Source organism: Folsomia candida, unplaced genomic scaffold, assembly GCF_002217175.1.
Source record: "Folsomia candida strain VU population unplaced genomic scaffold, ASM221717v1 Fcan01_Sc005, whole genome shotgun sequence".
In the NCBI taxonomy this organism is placed as follows: domain Eukaryota; kingdom Metazoa; phylum Arthropoda; class Collembola; order Entomobryomorpha; family Isotomidae; genus Folsomia; species Folsomia candida.
The window spans coordinates 8862871-8881815 of record NW_019091197.1 but is presented as its reverse complement, the minus strand read 5'-3'; the positions used below and the strand labels follow the sequence as shown (position 1 = coordinate 8881815).

General features: G+C 40.7%; 1 protein-coding gene across 1 annotated transcript; it reads right to left on the bottom strand.

The window, feature by feature from the left end:
* Nucleotides 1-12804: 12804 nt before the first annotated feature.
* On the bottom strand, nucleotides 12805-16804 carry LOC118435825. The gene is made up of 4 exons (XM_035852271.1): nucleotides 16662-16804; nucleotides 15551-15775; nucleotides 14114-14224; nucleotides 12805-14026 (listed from the first exon to the last, which is right to left on the bottom strand). The coding sequence occupies exons 2-4, from the start codon at nucleotides 15713-15715 to the stop codon at nucleotides 13241-13243; spliced, it is 1062 nt and encodes a 353-aa protein (XP_035708164.1). The 5' UTR covers nucleotides 15716-15775; nucleotides 16662-16804; the 3' UTR covers nucleotides 12805-13240.
* Nucleotides 16805-18945: the final 2141 nt, after the last annotated feature.

Genomic DNA, 18945 nt, shown 5'->3' with positions numbered 1-18945 from the left:
AATAAGCGAGCAAAATGAATCCATAATTTTGACATCAAATCATGGAAAACATGAGGTCAAAATTATAGTTATTTCCTCCGGTTTTTCTGCACTTTCGGTGCGCTTTGCAACTATTTCCTGAAATATTTGGCACCATTTTAAGTTACGGATTTTTGGATGTCAGTGACGCTAATAAGTCGGCCGCGAATGCCAATAACTCGCTTAAATTAGCATCAATTGATGCAAAAGAGTCGTTAACACACAGACGGACAGACGGACGTACAGACGGACAGGAGGAATTCAATAGCTCTCATGCTACGCAGGGTGAGCTAATAAAGGGTGCCCGTATATTGTAAGTGTCAAATATCCCTATTTTTTTCGATCAGTTAAAAATTGATTTTGGACTTAATTTTGGACTTTCTTTGTTAAAAAATGAGAGCACACAATTAAGAGGCATGGCAAAATTAGTTTGCCACTCGTTCGAAAAAGCATATTTCTCCGACGGGAAAAAGGTTAGAGACCATTTTATTCCGCCAGGGATACCAGACAAAAATTAATCATATCGTGGACATATGTGAGGATCGCAAAACTTCAAAATATAAAATTTCTCTGGTCAACCTGTCTGCCAGTAGACCAAAACTCTGACAAGAAACGTCCAAAAACCTATAGAGAAGACCCCAACACATTCGTGAGACGTGGAGCCAGAAAAGTAAAAATTTCAAAATCCTATCTTCACCACATCAAAGCCAGGAACATAGGCTTGAAAACATACGAAACTAAAATTGCACTAAAATCAAATAAAGGTAAAAGACATTGAGCTAAAAACAATCGTCGAATTTTTTTTGAAAAAGTGTAAAAAGTTGATTTTGTCGAGAACAATAAACTCTCGAAACGCACGTAAATGTCGACCCATTGAATGGTTTTGGGCATTAACACAATACTCTCAGAAAAAACGACGCCCAAAAATTTGGAATAATTTCTTCGGGTCATAGAAAAATCATCATAGATGCAGAAAAAGTGAGTGGCAGAGCGCTCATGAGAGGTGTGCGACAAAATCTTCAGGCTACAGGTATGAAAGGTGTATCGAGATCACTGAAGGATTACAAAACTTCGGTACACTCAGCATCAATATTGCACAAAAGTTTCACAACTTTTGATTTATGCATTCATTTGCTAGAGGTAAAAAATTCTTGACACAATATACGGACACCTTTTACAAATGGGCCACGGCACAGTGGGACAGGTTTCAAAAGTTTCGGTCAAAAATACAATTAAGCCTGAAACAAGTTAATTAGCCATCCGAAACTTAATTATGTATATGACGTAATAGAAGTAACAGACGACTTCTCTGATGGGGTCAATCTGACCACCCCCACTAGTGCTGGGGGTGTGGCAAAATACTTTTTCTCGAATTAATTATTTTCAACCGGATTGTACCTTATGATGGCACGAAACCGATACAAATTATTTGACCTGACTGCCATACCCCCTAAAGCCAGGGGCTGTGGTTATATCAAAAACACTTACATAGATAAATTGATACAACTTTTGCTATAATATAAATTTTTTAATTCGGTTTTCCCCATATGGTGCAGCAAATTAATATCGAGATCACGACCACACCTCCTTGACCTTAATGGGTGTGGTCGGGGCAGAAGGAGATTTCTAGCGAAATTGCGTCTAGTATACTTATTTGAAATGCAGTGGGGAATGAAGTTTTATTGCTCTGTCATGCGCGTGCCTCGGATAAAATCAATCAAAAATGAAATCAATGGTTGGGGTGACATGAGACTGTTACTCCAATTGAATCTGTAGGTGAAATACGGCGAACTTAAGCTGCCGGTGCGATATTAGAAGCCATCTTTGTTGTTCTTCAATACCAATGCATGTTAAAAACTTAGGTTCTCAGCGGCGCACACAATAGCAATTGAGTTTGCTTAATGTAGGGTATACGTAATTAAATAACTAAAAAACTTTAATTAAATGCTTCTTGTTAATTAATTTTTAGTATTTATTCGAATACTTTTATACTACAAAAAATCGCTCTTTTTACTCGCTCGACTAACTGCTAGACACTGACTTACTCAACGTCCACTCTCACACTCACACTTTTTACAAGGGAGGTCGCGTCGTCTTTCCCACTCAAACAAATTATTAGTTTTATTGATCAGAGTATAAGTTATATTCGCAGAGTATGTATGTATATGTTACAATTCGTATATAAAAAAAGCCTAAACGACCAGCGTTATACACAAAATATCCCTAACTTACAAACGTAGAAAATCGCGTAAAAAATCGCAGAAATCGCAGAAACGCAGCAAAAATCGAAGACAAAATTCCAGAAAAAACGGGGTTACAAATAGTACAACTCCTCCAACTCCTTTCCTGGAGGAAGCGTACCCAAAATCGACGCCACATTCCCTCGTTGCGCGGCGAGGGAAACTCGTTGGCGTAGAAAATTGACAGCATTGAGCTGTCCAGTCGTGGAGGCAATCCTTTGCCCGATTTGTTCAATGAGGGCGAGTCCCTCCTGCCCCCAAACTCCAGTCGTTTCCATGGCAACCGGGACGAAAATGTACCGGTCCATCAGAAATGCATATTTCCTCTTCTTGGCGTCCTCCGCCTTGCTGGCAGCAGCACCCTGATGGCGCACAGTGTCGGGAAGGTGACTTGGGGCGAAGGTGTCGGCGCACGTAAAGTCCCACACGAGGGACCTCCCCCTCGTCCAAGGCACAAGCGTCATCCCGTCAGGACGCTTGCCGTCTGTAGTGGAGCACCCTGCTGGCTCCCTGATACACGGCACTTCCGCCGAACGTAGAGCTCTTGTGATGACGTCGTTGGCGGCCTCGTGGCGGGACCAACGACCTGCACTCCGGCGGCAGGAGAGACCATGTAGACCACGGGCGGAAACTTGAGCTCCGCACGGGCATTTGTGCGGCTGGCAAATGTCGCAGCCGAGACGAAGGGCGACGGAGACACGGAAGGTTTCGTTGGGAAGGAGGGTGCCAAGTTGTGGAGATGGGAGGGTGTTGAGCCAGACCCCCGCGTACTTGTTGCGCAGAGATCGGAGTCGGGCAATATCCTCCGGGATCACTGCCAAATCGGAAAGTTGGGACAAAGTCTTGTCCAGAATGGGACGCTCCCACGCGGCTTGGACTCCTCTGACGGTTTCAGGTGGGAGGTCCGTCAGGCCAAGATCCGTCCATCGCTGAACCCCCTCTGTCATGGCGATGTCGTTGCCATGGAGATAACCCGGAAGGAGACGTTCTACGTGGGGCAGGACGCTGTGGGCGGACGCTAAAAAACACGGTATCGCCACATCCACAGCGTGCCTGACCCCGAGGCCGCCTTCCCTCACCGGCAGGGACGACTGCATCCACGCAGCCTCCGAGAGAGAACAATTGAGGATCCCTTCGAGCGCGTCCTTAAGGGTAGCGTCGTAGTGGACAAGGGCGTCCATCTTTCTCCACGATGGGGCGCAACGAAGAAAATAGATGAGCCTCTGGATGGAGATTGACGCGCGCAGGAGGAAAAAGGCCGAGTGGGCCGAGAGACCAAGGAGCCGCTGGGAGAAATTGGCCAGTTGTTGGGTCTTGGTTGCCAAGACAACCTCCAGCGCTTCATTAGTTAGCGGGGAGCCGAGCAGCATGGCGGAGTCGGGGGTCATCAACTGGATCCCGGGGGCTACTTGCTGGAATTGCAGGAGGATGTCGATGGCTTCCTCGCGCTCCGCCCCCAGGATCCCCACTTCGCATTTGTCGTGGTTGAGGTGGAGGCCAACTTCGCTGCTCATCCTAGCAACCGTTGCTAGGGCCTCCAAAACCTTGTCCGGTGAGTCCCCCATGGCCCCATCGTCGAGGTACCACAAATTAAGCTCCGTTTCCACCGCCTCGACGATGGGGTGGACCACAAGGGAAAAGAGGGCGGGGCCCAAAGGGTCCCCTTGTTGGCAGCCAAGTAGGGAGGGGATGGGGATCGTCCCGTAGTAGAGCGACGAGGGACTGGCGTAGCACTGGTCCACGAACGGAAAAATTGACGGGAACAGGTCGCGCACAACGTTGAGGAGCGTGTCCCGTCTAATTTCGTTGAAAGCGTTCCTGAAATCAATTTTCAGGAACGCCTTTGGGGAGGTGTGGGCGTGGTTGTAGTAGACCCGCGCGGCGTGGGCCCCGATCTCCGCACCTCCTTTGATGCCCACTCCAAGTTGGTGGGGAGAAAAATGTTGAATTAATTGTGGGGTAATTCTCCCCACAACGATCTTCGCGGCCAGTCGCCGCCAAGTATTTCCCACAGCGATGGGTCGAATCCCTCCCGACTTCTTCTTTAATGCGGTGAGGGACGCTCCGAAGAAGAAGGGGCAAAAAGTTGACGGGACTCCACCGGCGAGAATTTTGTTGAGAAAGGCGCGCATCGCCTCTGCGAGGTGATCGCCCTCCTCCCCTTGAACACACCCCAAAAGGTCCTTCAGGATCTGGGGTCTCATCCCGTCTAGACCCCCCGCCGACCCTGGCGGAAACGAAGAGATAGCCTTGAGCAATTCTTCGTCCAGCACTGGGGCAATTACGTGATCCTCAAGTGCTGGTGGGAAATTAATTGGTAGTGGGTGGGCCGGGTGTTTGGCATGAAGAGCGGCAAGGGTTTCGTCGTTGGACGGTGCGATGGTGTCGTCGGAGCATGCTAGGCGGATTGCTCCCTTGATGTCGCCGTCGGCGAGTTTCGCCTCCACTTTCTTCGCCGTCATGTCGAGTGGAGGTTTGTTGGAAGGTGGGCGCGGTGGGAGGGACCGTGGGATGGAGAAGTCGCTCTTTCCCCACAAGTCAGTATTGTTCTTGACCCAGGTGGTCAAATTCTTGACGCGGTCCTCCTTCTGGGGGACGGGGAGTGTCACGGCGAGGCATAAGTTTAATAATTAATAATTTTACGTATAAATTTCATCCAATTTTAGAGGATAATTTGGTTAAGTATTTAGTATAAAGTATGAATGTCAGTGTGCAATTTCCCCATAACGAGGTGGCAGTTTACATGGTGATATGAGTTTGAGTGGCGGAGGGGACCTTCTTTGTCGTTGTGAGAATGTGTGTGAGAGCAAGAAGGAAGTAAGTAAGTAGCAGGAGAGCAAGCAAGAAGCTCCATTTTGTATTCGTAAAAGTATTCGAATAAATCTCAAAAATTAATTAATTAAAGCATTTAATTAAAAGTTTTTTAGTTATTCATTTACGTATACGCTACCTTAAGAAAAGTAAAGCTTAATTGGCACGATTTAAGCCGTTTTGGCAAGATTTAGGCCAGTTTTAAGTCAACTCAAGTTTCAAGCATTAGTTTCATTACGGCACGAGGCTTTATCTTGCAGAACATTAGTTATCACGAGGATATTTCTGTGAAGATTAGGTCGCGGCCGTAACAGGGAGTGTTGCATAAGGGAAGAGCAACAGCTTTCCCCAACTTTCTTCGTCGCCTGACTCCGTAACTTGCTCCAAAATCTTCGTGAGACACTGTGCCACAGGTCTTCTCGCACCTCGCGGGACCCTTCGCAAGGTGGGCGTGGTGGTCTTGAGTCGAGCGAGGATTTCCCCCCAATCGTGTTGTTGTTGTTGAGGCAGCGGAGGAGGTGCATCCACCCATTGGATGCCCTCGTAGCAGTAGTGGGAGTCTCCTCTGGCTCCAACGCGACGGGTTGTGGAGTCAGGGAACAATTGCTTAATATATTTCCCGAGGGTGGCCTCAGTGACTCCACCCTCCCCTCTCCGAGAGACAAAAATTGAGTAGCGGGTGAAAACGTCCGCCTTTTTGAGCCGAACTTGAGATTGGGTGTTGGGGTTGACACCCACGAAGGACGTGCGGACCCATTCCCGGGCAGCCGCGTAGGTGTCATTTTTGGTAACACCGGGAGAAGTAGGCGCGACAGACGATCGGCATGGACGGGGGACGCTGAGTGACGAGTCTGAAGTGGAAGGGGGTTCGACATCGGAAATTGGGGCCGGTGTCGCCACTTCACTCGAAGAATGCTCGTCTCCGCCTATTCCAATGACAGAGCGAGCGAAATCAAGAATCGATTTTCGCGGTCGGCCGCGTGGACGTGGCGCAGGTGAGGAGTCGTCCCGCGGCGGCTGCGACGAAGGAGGTTCGGCGTTTTGTTTTGTAGTGGACATGGCTGCGAGGGGCCTTGAGCGCGAAGAGGGACCAATTAGTCCCACTCAAGGAAACAAAATAAATTAGTAGGATCCCGATAATTCTCAGCCGTTTGCAGAAAAAACGAAAAGATTTGAAATATTTAATAATTTCTCGCCTGATTTAGGCATTTAAAATGCCAGAGAGAGGCCAGCCCCGTCAGAAAGTGGTCGCTCAGACTCCGCGCCACTTCTGGGGGCGCAGGGACCTCCCCCCTACACGATTTGTATCGTGGGTGGTCCTTCCCGAGTCGGCCAAAGTTGAAAAACCACCAAAAACGGAAGAAAAAGGCCTTAGCAACCGGTTGCTAAGGGGGTCGGGGCGAAGTGATCCACGTTGGGAAGAATGGGCACACAAAAAATTCACCAAAAAATCCCGGGTGTGGTTCCCAACGGCGAATGACACTTCACTACCCACTAGTGGTCTAAAGGGACTAGCTCGGTGAAAAATTTGGACAAATATATATATTGAACAAATATATATATATCGACATATTGAAGTCACGGATAAATAGTTTTAAAAGTACTAAGAGGATAATCCGACTTGAACGCAATTCGCATGAACAACAACTCCCGAATTGGTTACGAAATCGCAATCGAACTTTGTCCGATTTCATCATGTTCGACCCAAGCATAATTTTGGTAACAATTATTCGACTTCAGTTGACCAAAGTAAACATTAAAGTTTCGTTAATCAATGAGATGCAGAGTATTGATTACACACTGTGTGAGAGTGAAAATTCCAAGGTTTCTAGTGAAACCCCAACGTTTCAGGACAATTGGATAGGATTAAATGTCAAGCAGTGTAAGGTTAAAATTACAGGCGGAATTGATACGAAACTTGTGTTTTTAAATTGTAGCTTTTGCATAAACTGGAAAACTAGTGCAATAAGAGTGACACAAGAGAGTGTCAAAATAGTCTCCTTGTATCCGTTTCGCGGACACCTGAGTGATTATTTTGCACGTCAAGGAAACGTCAAGCACTGTTAAACATGGATTCAGGTTTTTCAATTAAGCAAATTATTTGGTTCCATCAACTACGGAATCATCAGGGTTCTTAGAATTTATGTTAAACATTTTTTAAATCATGTAAAATGTTAATTTTGTTAATCAGTTTTTGCTAGTTTCTGAACATTGTGTACATCAAAATTTCCCTTCCAAGTGGATAAGTCTTATTCAGAAACAAATACACAAAACTTGCTACGCTTGTAAAGGTTGAAAAAGAAATAAAAAGTTTATGCTATAAAACCCCATAATTAAATATTGGTGCACGTGAGTAAATACTTAAATATTAAGAAATAGCTATCTAGGTACATATTATTTAGAACTTTCCGATAAAACGATAGCTTGTTTACCCTCAGTCGCCACCCTCCCTGTGTTTGCCTACAATTGCTCAACTATCGAGCAAATATATGTACATATTTACACTGAACTTCCCCATTCAGTACAAAATAATAACTGAGCAGTGGATTTTGCTGAGAACTTGGCCTTTCTACCAAGTTACTCCTACATACTTTCGTAATCCTTCTGTATAACTAGGTTCAAAATTCTCATAACCAACTATGTATCATAGGTATTGCGTTACAATATTAATGTCGATTACGAACCAGGTTAGGGGGAAATTCAACTGCTGAACTTGTGTACCCAACATTGTGGAAATTATGTAGACGTAAACATCTAATATTAACACAATCTATTCATTGCACGAAGATTCTAGGTGCAAATAACAAGACACCTGTGATAGATATTATTGTAAAGCGCATATCCACCCAAGCTTACGTGGTCTTTTACTACCTATTTTCGATCCCAATGGATTCGTTTAATCCCACACGATTACCAAACAATTTCATTAAAAATTTGTTACTGTATCGTGTAAATTAGCGAGCAAAATTTTTGCCGAAATACCAACTACATTTCTACGGTATTTGCTAGTCAAGCAAATTATGCTGTAATTTAAGTTAGGTCTACTTCATTGCTTGTTCCTACTCCGAGCTGGAACGTCATACGGTTGGCCAATTGTAGAAGATGGTGAACACGCCAATGACGACAAGGCCGAATATCGTGATGAGATTGCAAAGCACCTTGCTCCATTTGAAAATTGCACAACTATGCTTTTCACAGGAAGAAGTCGGGCATGGGGAACAAATTCAATTAATTTTGTCCCAATTATATCGCTGGCATACGACTATGTGATTAATACAACAATAAACGGTCTCATAATCCAAGATAAATCCTCCATAGTGCGAAAACTAAATCCTGCGAGACATTGTTGGGCAACGTTCACAATTCTACCAGAAAACTATGGCTTGTTTGAAGGAAGCCGATATCAGAATTTTATGCAACTTCCTTCCTTCATCCATCCTGAGACGAGCTCACACTATTTTATTCTAATGACCGCGGCACCCCGTGAGATTAAAACGTTTCTCACAAATCCTAACATATTTGTTACTCTGCACCAAATGGAGATAATTTTAATTGACCTGTCCACCATCGAAGACTTCTCTTTAGTGCCAATAAACTACTTTAACAATCACCACATTCAACAACCCAAAATGGGATGGAACGGTCTGAACGTTGGTAAAGTTTACAGTGTGCTCCATTCGATTGTCTCCATCTGTTGGGTACACTCGGCAAAAATGTGTCAAATCTGAATAAATATTTTTGGTCGACGGGTGGCACCTTTGGCCCCAACGTAACAACTTTGCAGGAATTGCTTGATGTCATTGATATTGAAATTCCCACCATGGGGTACGGCGGCTTGCTGACTTGACATCGCTTCAAGGGTTCATTGTGTTCCAGGTGTTGGAGGACGACCTGCTTCAAAACTACACAAGTTTGAACTTGTCCCTACGATATCAGTTAGACTGGTTTCAACATATTGGAGGCACGCGAAGGGGGAAAGTTTCCATCTTCCTATCAAATTCAGAGATATATGGGTTTTTATCATGTTTAAAATCAAATTTTTCAGTGTTTCCGGCATTAAGTAGGCCATTCAACTTGGCTTAGTTTGACAGCATGTTTTCTACTTGCTGTCCTAATCCTGACCGCACGGCGGAGTGGAGACGTATCCTCGCCCGTATTCTTGAGCATTGGCGTATCTTTGGAGATCTCAGTACTATTGTCTCACTAGGTGTACTTTTCAGGTGATAGTCGTGTCCAGGGTACCCACTATGTTTTTTAGGTTTGACTAGGACACTAGATGAAGGATCCATTTACATTTTCGTGTAAAACTCATATTTGGCGCCGTGGCGTGGCGCCACATTCGTTAAATTTGAATGTTTTCATTTTTAAAACCGCCATAATTTTTGAAATCCTGGGCGGATTTTCGCAAAAATTTCCAAAAATCATGAAAAAGAGTTCGACTTGCGTATACCATGAAGTTTTTCAAAATTTTGATTGTTTCAAATTTTTTCAAAATTTTGCGATTTTCTGAGAGACTGGGAGTTGGCGAAACTTTGTTTAAAATATCTCAAAAATAAAAATATTTCGTTTTTTATTCATTTCTTAAAATTTTGACGTTTGTGATCATTTTAAGCCCAAAATTTTGAAAATCCCACGGAAATTGCAAAAGTTATCGAGGTTCGAAATTGGTCGAAAATGGAGATTTTTAAGTTTGGCGCCACGCCACGGCGCCAAATATGAGTCTTACACGAAAATGTGAATGAATCCTTCATCTAGTGTCCTAGTCAAATCTAAATTACATAGTGGGTACCCTGGACACGACTATCACTTGAAAAGTACCCCTGTTCAGTCCATTTATGAGGCAAGAGTTAAAGGAGGGAGGAAAGCTTTTTTCGGGATCTACATGATTATCGCCACCTGGATGCTTTTTGTCGGCACGATTTTGACGAATTGATTCAAACGAGTCGCCTTGGACCAGCTTAATGGAAATTGACGGGATTCGAATCCTTATGCCATTTACACTATAAAGCTATTATAAAGTGTACCGTCGAATAATTACAAAATAAAGGAAATATTTGAAAATCTGGCTTGCCACATTGTAGAACAACTATTCATCTTTATTTTTGGTCATCACAATCAACGTCGTAGGTGGTACCGTCGACCCCTTGTTCACGCTTTTTTGAAAAAACATTGACATTGAGAGTATATGCGGCAGTATCTGTCGTCAGAGCTAGGGATCCCAATCCCGGACGATTTTATAAATTCCGGGAATCCCGATTCCCGTTTTTAGCCCTTAAAAATCCCGGGATTTCTCCCGAAATTGAAATATTAGCGTATAATATGAACTGGGTAAATTTTGGTTATACAAAGAGGTCTTTATGGACAAGACAACATGTGTACATATGCATGTACATATATGCGTACTTAATATGTACATATGTACATGCGGGTATGAAATACCTATGTACCTGTTAATAGATACACTCTTAGAAAAAAATAACGGTTTTGTATTAAACAGTGGTACCACCCAGGTATAGATTCGGTAATGAAATTATACTATGTGGTACTCATTTTATTACTAGGTGGTATTAAATTTTGTAGCATATGGTAATAATTTGTTTAATTAACCAAATCATTACCATGGTGGTAAAGTCACACATCAATACCATGTTTACTGATTTGCTTAAGAGTGTACATATGTGTTTTGGCATTCTATGCATATAGATTATTGAATAGGCTAGTTGACAAATAACATACTCTACGCTAAGCAAAGTTTTATTATATTGTCTATGGAACAATTTTAGTGTATTGTGGTAGCCCCATTTTTCGTTGTCCATCCTGAGGAGATGATTGGAAAAATATTCATCATTTCACTCCAGAAAACTTCAATAACTAGTCAAGCGTTTCGGCAGCATGATAGCCTGAATGTCTATACTGATGTTTATTAATTGGCCCAGAGTGCGAGCCAATCGTCCAAAACTACAATTTGACATAGAATTTGGCATTTGTGATATTTCTTGAGTGTGATAACTCTTGACTCATAGATCATATTTGAGTATTTCCTGTTAATCGGGGTTCAAATTGATCTCTAAATTTTGTATAAATTAAATGAATGTGTGACAATAAATGACTACCACTACTACTATTTAATGTAAACAACCTGGTTATAAAAGCATTTTAGCCCCAAATTCATATTCACGTATAATTTTGCCTACGATAATGTTTGTTCTTTGCTCCTTCAAGTTAGAGTCGGCTGACATCGAAAAGAGAAAACTACATTTTATTAGCTCACCCTGCGTAGCAGGAGAGCTGTTGAATTCCTCTTGTCCGTCCGTCCGTCCGTCTGTGTGTTAACGACTCTTTTGCATCAATTGATGCCAATTAAAGCGAGTTATTGGCATTTGTGACCGAATTATTAGCACCACTGATATCGAACAATCGGTGACTCAAAATGGTGCCAAACAATTGAGGGAACAAATGCAAAACGCACCAAAAGTGCGGAAGAACCGGTAGAAATAAGTACAATTTTTACTTCGAATTTGTCAAGATTTCATGTCAAAATTATGGTTGATTTTCTTATGTTCCTCCAGTGGTGCAAAATTATATCAGAATTATGTATATATTTTGTCCGCTTATTCTGCACCATTAATTCAAAATTATGCCATAATTGTGTATCTATTTTATTCGTCAATTCTGTACCATTGGTGCAAAATTATGTCAAATAATTCTCACAGGGTGAGCTACTTCTAACGTTACAACGGTTTATTAGCTCGCCCTGCGTAGCAGAGGAGCTATTGAATTCCTCTTGTCCGTCTGTCTGTCTGTCTGTCTGTCCGTCTGTCTGGCTGTCTGTCTGTTAACGATTTTTTTGCATCAATTGATGCTAATTAATTTGCCCCATGTGCAAATTTTAGCAAATTAGCAGCACCATTGGTCTCGAACAGTCGGTAACACAAAATGGTGCCAAACAATTCAGAACATAGACGGAAAACACACCAAACGTGCATAAGAACCGAAAAAAATAACTAGAATTTTTACTTCGAATTTGTAACGATTTTATGTCAAAATTATGGATGCATTTTCCTCGTTTATTTTCCACCATTGATGGAAAATTATATCACAATTATGTGTATCTTCTGTCCGCCCATTCTGCGCCATTAATGCAAAATTATGCCAAAATTGCGTATCTATTTTATCTGCCAATTCTGCACCAGTGGTGAAAAATTATACTGAAATCATTATTAGCTCACCCTGCGTAGCACCGGAGCTATTGAATTCCTCCTGTCCGTCTGTCTGTCTGTCCGTCTGTCTGTCTGTCTGTTAACGAGTTGTTTGCATCAATTGATGCTAATTAATTTGCCCCGGGTGCAAATTTTAGCAAATTAGTAGCACCATTGGTCTCGAACAGTCGGCAACACAAAATGGTGCCAAACAATTGGGAAAATAGATGCAAAACACACCAAACGTGCATATGAACCGAAAAAAATAACTAGAATTTTTACTTCGAATTTGTAACGATTTTATGTCAAAATTATGGATGCATTTTCCTCGTCTATTTTCGACCATTGATGGAAAATTATATCACAATTATGTGTATCTTCTGTCCGCCCATTCTGCGCCATTAATGCAAAATTATGCCAAAATTGCGTATCTATTTTATCTGCCAATTCTGCACCATTGGTGCAAAATTATGCTAAAATCATTATTACAGGGTGAGCTACTTCTAACGTTACAACGGTTTATTAATATTATAATCTAAATGTCCAATATCTGTGGAGGTTTCATTTCCTGCTTAATTAAATTCTGTGTAATTTAAATAATATGTATATTCAGATCTGTATTACAATACAAAGGAAAATTCATTAATTTTGTATTTTATAAAATCAAGCTTGTATTTTATTCATACAAATTTAATTCATCTGAAAATTCATTAAATTACATCATTTTCTGAAATTTAAATTTAAAACCTTTAAGAAATGCGTGAAATGGGTCCCCAATCAATGTACGTATGAATATAATTAGGTATAAACAAGAGGTTGTAGATCTAGCCTTTTGAACCTTTAGTATATTGTAGCTATACTTAAGTTACGTACTGTAGATAACAGCGTGTGTTCCTGAGTCTATTAGGCTATGAATATAATTCAGAGTAAAGAAAGAGGCCTAAAAAGGAGTCGAGCATTTTCATCTATTATTTAAACCCGTCTAAACAAAATGTATTTCCTTTTCAAGTAAGGCATCTCCCCTACATCAAAAACCCCCCAGTCCGGGGGCACTTCTAGATACAAAAACTCCAACGAATCTCTCTGTCTTTGAACGACCTTTTCCACCTGTCGAATCTCACACTCGTCAGAAAACCAATTAATCTCCAGTCTAACCAAACCCGCTTTTAAACCCCGCAACGCTTCCATCCCATCCCAATTAATTTTTCTAATCCGAACATCCCTCAACCTCGGATATGATTCCTTACTCGATACAATTTCCCGCAAATAATGCGCATTCATCGGGGCACTGTAAGACCTCAAATACAGCGCGGACACCCTCCTAGTTAGTTTTATCAAGGAACGCGTCAAATTTCCATACCTTTCCGATCTCCAATCCGACGAACCGGCCAGGCGATTCAACAACCTAACCAACAGCACGTTATTTATTGTCGGACAGTAAACACAACTCAGTCGGCGGATCGGTCCACAATTTTGTTCGAGAACTTTATCGAAATCGGACCTTAATTTGCAAAACATGACCGTTTCACCGGTATCGATGAGGTCCACGTGCCAATTGGGATGGGCGAAGGGTAACATTTCATGTCTATAGAGGAAAAATCTCGTCGACTTGGAAGGTTCGCGGTAGGCATAAAATTGGAACCGAATTTCGGACCGGGACTTCAGCATGGGAACGGCTTCACTTTCCCAGAAGGATGACACTAGGCGGCAATTCTTTAATGTTGAGGGGGCCAAGTGGGAAAAAATTTTGGAAAGGATCTAAAAAAAATTTGACAATTTTACAAGAAAACATTAATAGCTTAAATTGGAAATTATGGTAAAATCTAAAAAAAAATCTCTTCTAACCAACGTATTCTCTAGTGCGCTGTAGGATTCGGTTGAATCACTTGGGAAATATTCGGTTTTTGGTAGTGAATAATACTCACTTGGGTCGAACGTTGTCAGAATGCTTCTGGCCTGAAATCAGAGTGTGCAAGGGCAAAAAGGCATGCCGTGCCTAAAATGCCTTTTTGCCTATTAGGCACGTGAATTTTCGGCATGCCCGATTGCCCGAAATGCCTTTTTGGTAAAATCGGGGCAATGGGATCATACGATCGTATGATATGTACATATTATCCTTGCATTTAGGCCTGTCACCTCATTTGCATAAATCTCACTATGCCCATTTTCGACGATACGGGCATTCCATGTTGAATAAACTCTATGTCTCTCGCGTATGCGTCAAAATATGCAAATGAGGTGACCGGCTATAATAATTCCACAGTAAGTTGTAATATTTTACAATTCATGGGTTTGTTGACATGTGAACAATTAAATTATGTCTTGTTGGCAAGAGCTAGATGATTGTCGACATCACTAAACAAATTATACACAACTTGTGGTATAGGCATATTCATAAATGCTTGTTATCATGAGTACATACGTCAATAATCATGTAAAGTATTTCTGGAGAAGTAAAAGTTTAGTAAAATTTTAGAAAACCGAAAAGTAAGCCAATTATATTGTTGTCCTGGTTTCTTGTAAATAGTAATATTTCAGGCAATGTCCAATAGAAATATACCGAAAAAGGCAAAAAGGCACCAAACGGGCAAAAAGGCACGAAAAAAGGCAATTGGGCATTGAAAAAGGCAAAACGGCAAAAAGGCATGAATGTTTTCCCAAAAAGGCGCCTCTTTGCTCACGCTGCCTGAAATCACGATTTTAGTCAATTTCAATGACATTGATTTCGGATGTTTTTGTGATAATGCTACCCATTTGTAAATCAAATGCACTCTGAATTAAGTAAATTTTAAGTACTTTACTTTACTTTACGTGTAACGAGTTAACGGTAGTCTGGATTTGGTATAGTTTGCTTAATTTAGAATGGAGAATGCATTTCTTTTCAAAACGGTGGCATTATTTTTAAGCGTGTACATTTGTACACATGCTAATGAATTTATTTTAGGAAATATAAATTCCACAGCAAATAAGCTAACTTGATTTGCCAATACTTTTGCAGACGTACAAAAAGTTATAAATACTTAGATATTGTGCGAACATTAAAAGAAGATGCTAATTCTTGGCTACTTGCTAGCCATCGTTCGGGATCAGGTGACCTCAAAATTAACATCAATTTTTCACCTTGCAAGTAGATCTCGATTAGTCGTGAACTTTACGGCACACCATCGCCCCCCGAGGTTACTGAGCGGGAATGATGGTTCTTGACATGTCGTCAAGAATTAGCCTCCTCTTTTAATGTTCGCATCATATTTTCATTCAAACTGTTCAATGTCTTGCACGCACCTGGAAGCTGAAAACGCACGTGTGTTGAAAATATCCTGGACTATTCTTACTCTGCAGATTTTTCTTTGAAAAAACTTTCCATTTTGGTTTCCACCAGGGTTGGTCGGCAGGTTTCAATCGGACACGTTCCGCGACGACGAAAATGTCCCCGAGTGAGATCCTCATTCCATCCGTGGTATCACAAACTTCGGTCTCGTTTAGGAATATTGCGTAGTTTTTGGCGTTCTGGAATTTTTGATGGCAAGTTTTTAATATTTTCCATGTTTTTATAATTAGTTGCGAAATAGTCTTGCAAAACAACATGGGAAAATTATTTTGCAAAGCTTCTATGTGTCAGATGCGGACCAAACATTGACGTGAATACACCCAATAAAGCTGCAAAAAAATTGTGCAAATAGTCCCTCTTTTCTTACGTACACTCATAAAACTCCGGAAACAAAGTATTACCGGCCAGAGTATCTATGTGAGTCTACTGCAATGATAAAAAATTTGTTCTTGACTGGTAGTTAATTTACTACCACACTAGTAATAAATCAAACCGCGAGATTTGAAAATATTACCAGTTTGATAACAAATTTTTTACCAGTTAATTAATTTATTACCGATGCGGTAGAGTCACATAGTTACTCTGGCCGGTAATACTTTGTTGCCGGAGTTTTAAGAGTATATGATTCTCACCAAATACTGGTAAGTTTTTGAAAATACGAGTTTTTGAAAACCCATGTTAACACGAAAATTTAAATATTTTTTTCATAAAAGATGTAACTAACCGACAACCGTTTAATCCTAAATTTACCACGGCGACAAAAAATGTGAAATTTTTTATTGCAAGTTTACAATATTTTGCATGTTATGAAATTTATTTGCGAAACAATGTTGCAAAACAATATTGTAAATTATTTCGCAAAAAATTCTATGTACGAAACATTGACGTGAGTACACCCAATACGTTTGAGAACAAATAGTGAAAATAATCCCTCTTTTCTTAAGTATGATTCTCACCAAATTCGAAAATACTGGTGAGCAAGTCTTTGAAAATACTAGTTTTTGAAAACCCATGTTAACACAAGAATTTATTTAGATATTTTTTTTTATAAAATATGTAACTAACCGACACCCGTTTAATCCGGAATTTCCCATGACGACAAAAGATTTGAAATCGGGCTCCTTCCCTCTCGTTTCCGAATGATCGGATCCTTAATAAAAATATGAATTCTTCTCCGTCCCCACAAGGTTGATACGAGTGGCCGAAAGTGTACTGTGCAAATTATTAAACACAATTAGTGAAAATATTTATGCACGGTCCCGTTAATAATTAATTCCCCTCCCCCGTTGCGCTTCGATGTAGGGGAGGACGCAGTATACGAATTGATTATTTGTCTTAAAATTATGATCCCAACCTAAAAAACGCAGCTGGATGTCCATTTTATTTTATAATTCTCGGAATTTTTGCGCATTCGTGGTCTGTGTTTTTTTCACAAAAGTGGTACGTGTCAGATTAAAGAGCAGCAGCTGGAGATAAATGTACTGCTATGTTGGCGAGAATACTGAGATACTAACACCCGGAACAGATTTCGGGTTGGTTGCGAAGTGATTCGGGGAAAGATTGTGGCGAAAGTTTGCAAAATATTTACATAGCGTGAAAACCGCATTTTTGCTGAATTTATGTATAAATGCGTATGCAGGTGGTCATACATACATATGTGTCCGCAAATTCACTTGTTGCTACCACTAGGTATAAAATTTGCGTATACGTGTCTATAAAAATTAAAACTTTAAAACTGAGCTATTACAAGGCAGTATTAAATACCGCTTTTGCAGAGTCATACATATATGAATATTATTGTATGTAATGCTGGATTTCTAAGAGTGTATGCATGCGCGAGAAACCTGGCAAGAATTAGGTGATCTCTACCACTGACTAGCCCAAGTATTATGTGCAACCAGCTCCACAACCAGGCAAAAGCATGTCCATCCTCACACCATAATTTAGTAAACTTTGATCCTTATGTAGCAATACTTTCCCCGGGTCCCTCAGCGGCAGCTAACCCGATATGTGTTCCGGGTATTAGCATCTCAGTGTCCAACATAAATAGCAGTCCGGTTTAGTAACTCCAGCTGCGCTTTAATCCGCAAGTATAACTTTTCTGCAAAAAAAAACAAAACACCAGGAATTATTTCCAAAATTCTGGCGAAGAACTAAATAAAATGGACATATGTAGAACTGGGTTTACTCGGTCGGGATCCTCCGTTTAAAACACGTGCACTTTACGTTGTTTCACATTATGTACACTCTAAACAAAATTTTAATGAATCATTACTGCGCGGAGTGCATATATGACTCTACCGCGATAGTAATGATTTGGTATTAAAACAATACTAGATGGTAAAAAAGTAACACAAATTAGTGTTAAAATTATTACCAAAAAGTGTTATTTTACTGCTAAATCTATACCAACATGGTGTAAATTTTTACTTCCGTCGCGGTAGAGTCATACATCTACTCCGCTTGTTTTTTTTATTACCAAGTTCCTAAGAGTGTAGTATTGACGGACTCTCGCTCATGGTATACATTGACTGTCACTCTATTTTTTAATTTAAAAATAAGTACCCGAAATGGACTCACAACCCGGCAAAAAAAATCGGAAAAATAATTTTTCGTCAAATTGCCCCACCCCCTCGCCCCCAGACGACCCTAAAGGACCCCAGCGCTGGGTCAGCTTTTTCTCGGCCCCCAAAACAGATAACTTGACCAAACTTGGCATGGGCCCCTCATTTAAGGTCGTTCTTAGTGACATGAAGTATGAACCTCCTGGGTCAAAATTTATAATTCCCTTGACCTGAAAATTTCGGTCCATTTTTTCCTTTTTTCTATATATTGTTCGTGTTTATGAAATGTTATCTATCTCACTTCAAAACCGTACAGAAACCACATATTCTGCTTCCAGTGCCGGTGGTCTGGACCTCCTAGCTCATATTTATTTGTACCAAAGATTTTAGGCCAGTTTTATTAACTGCTGTCAATTAGCGTATGAATTAAGGTTTAAACCAAGTGAATTAAATAATAAAATCAGACGTGGATGTTTAATTATTTATATATATGTTTATATATATGTTTATATATGTTTATATTTATATATATGTTTATACATATATTATGATTTTATTATTTAATTGACTCGGTTTAAACCTTTATGCATGCGCTAATTGACATCAGTGACCAGGAAATATGTTAACAACTAATAAGTTAATAGTGGTCAGTTGTGAATAAAAAAAATTAAAATCGGTTGAAAAATGTCAGAGTATTTGAGATTCAAAATTTATAAAGTGAACCAACATTTGCCTTAATTTGAATATACGGACCATAGTACTAATACCAATACTAGCGATAATTA

Coding starts and splice junctions, on each gene's coding strand:
- LOC118435825 (XM_035852271.1), bottom strand. CDS start 15,715: ATGAGGATCTCACTCGGGGACATTTTCGTCGTCGCGGAACGTGTCCGA. Junction 14,225..15,550: donor CGTGCGTTTTCAGCTTCCAG/GTGCGTGCAAGA, acceptor CTCTGATTTCAG/GCCAGAAGCATTCTGACAAC. Junction 14,027..14,113: donor GCGCACTAGAGAATACGTTG/GTTAGAAGAGAT, acceptor AATTTTTTTTAG/ATCCTTTCCAAAATTTTTTC.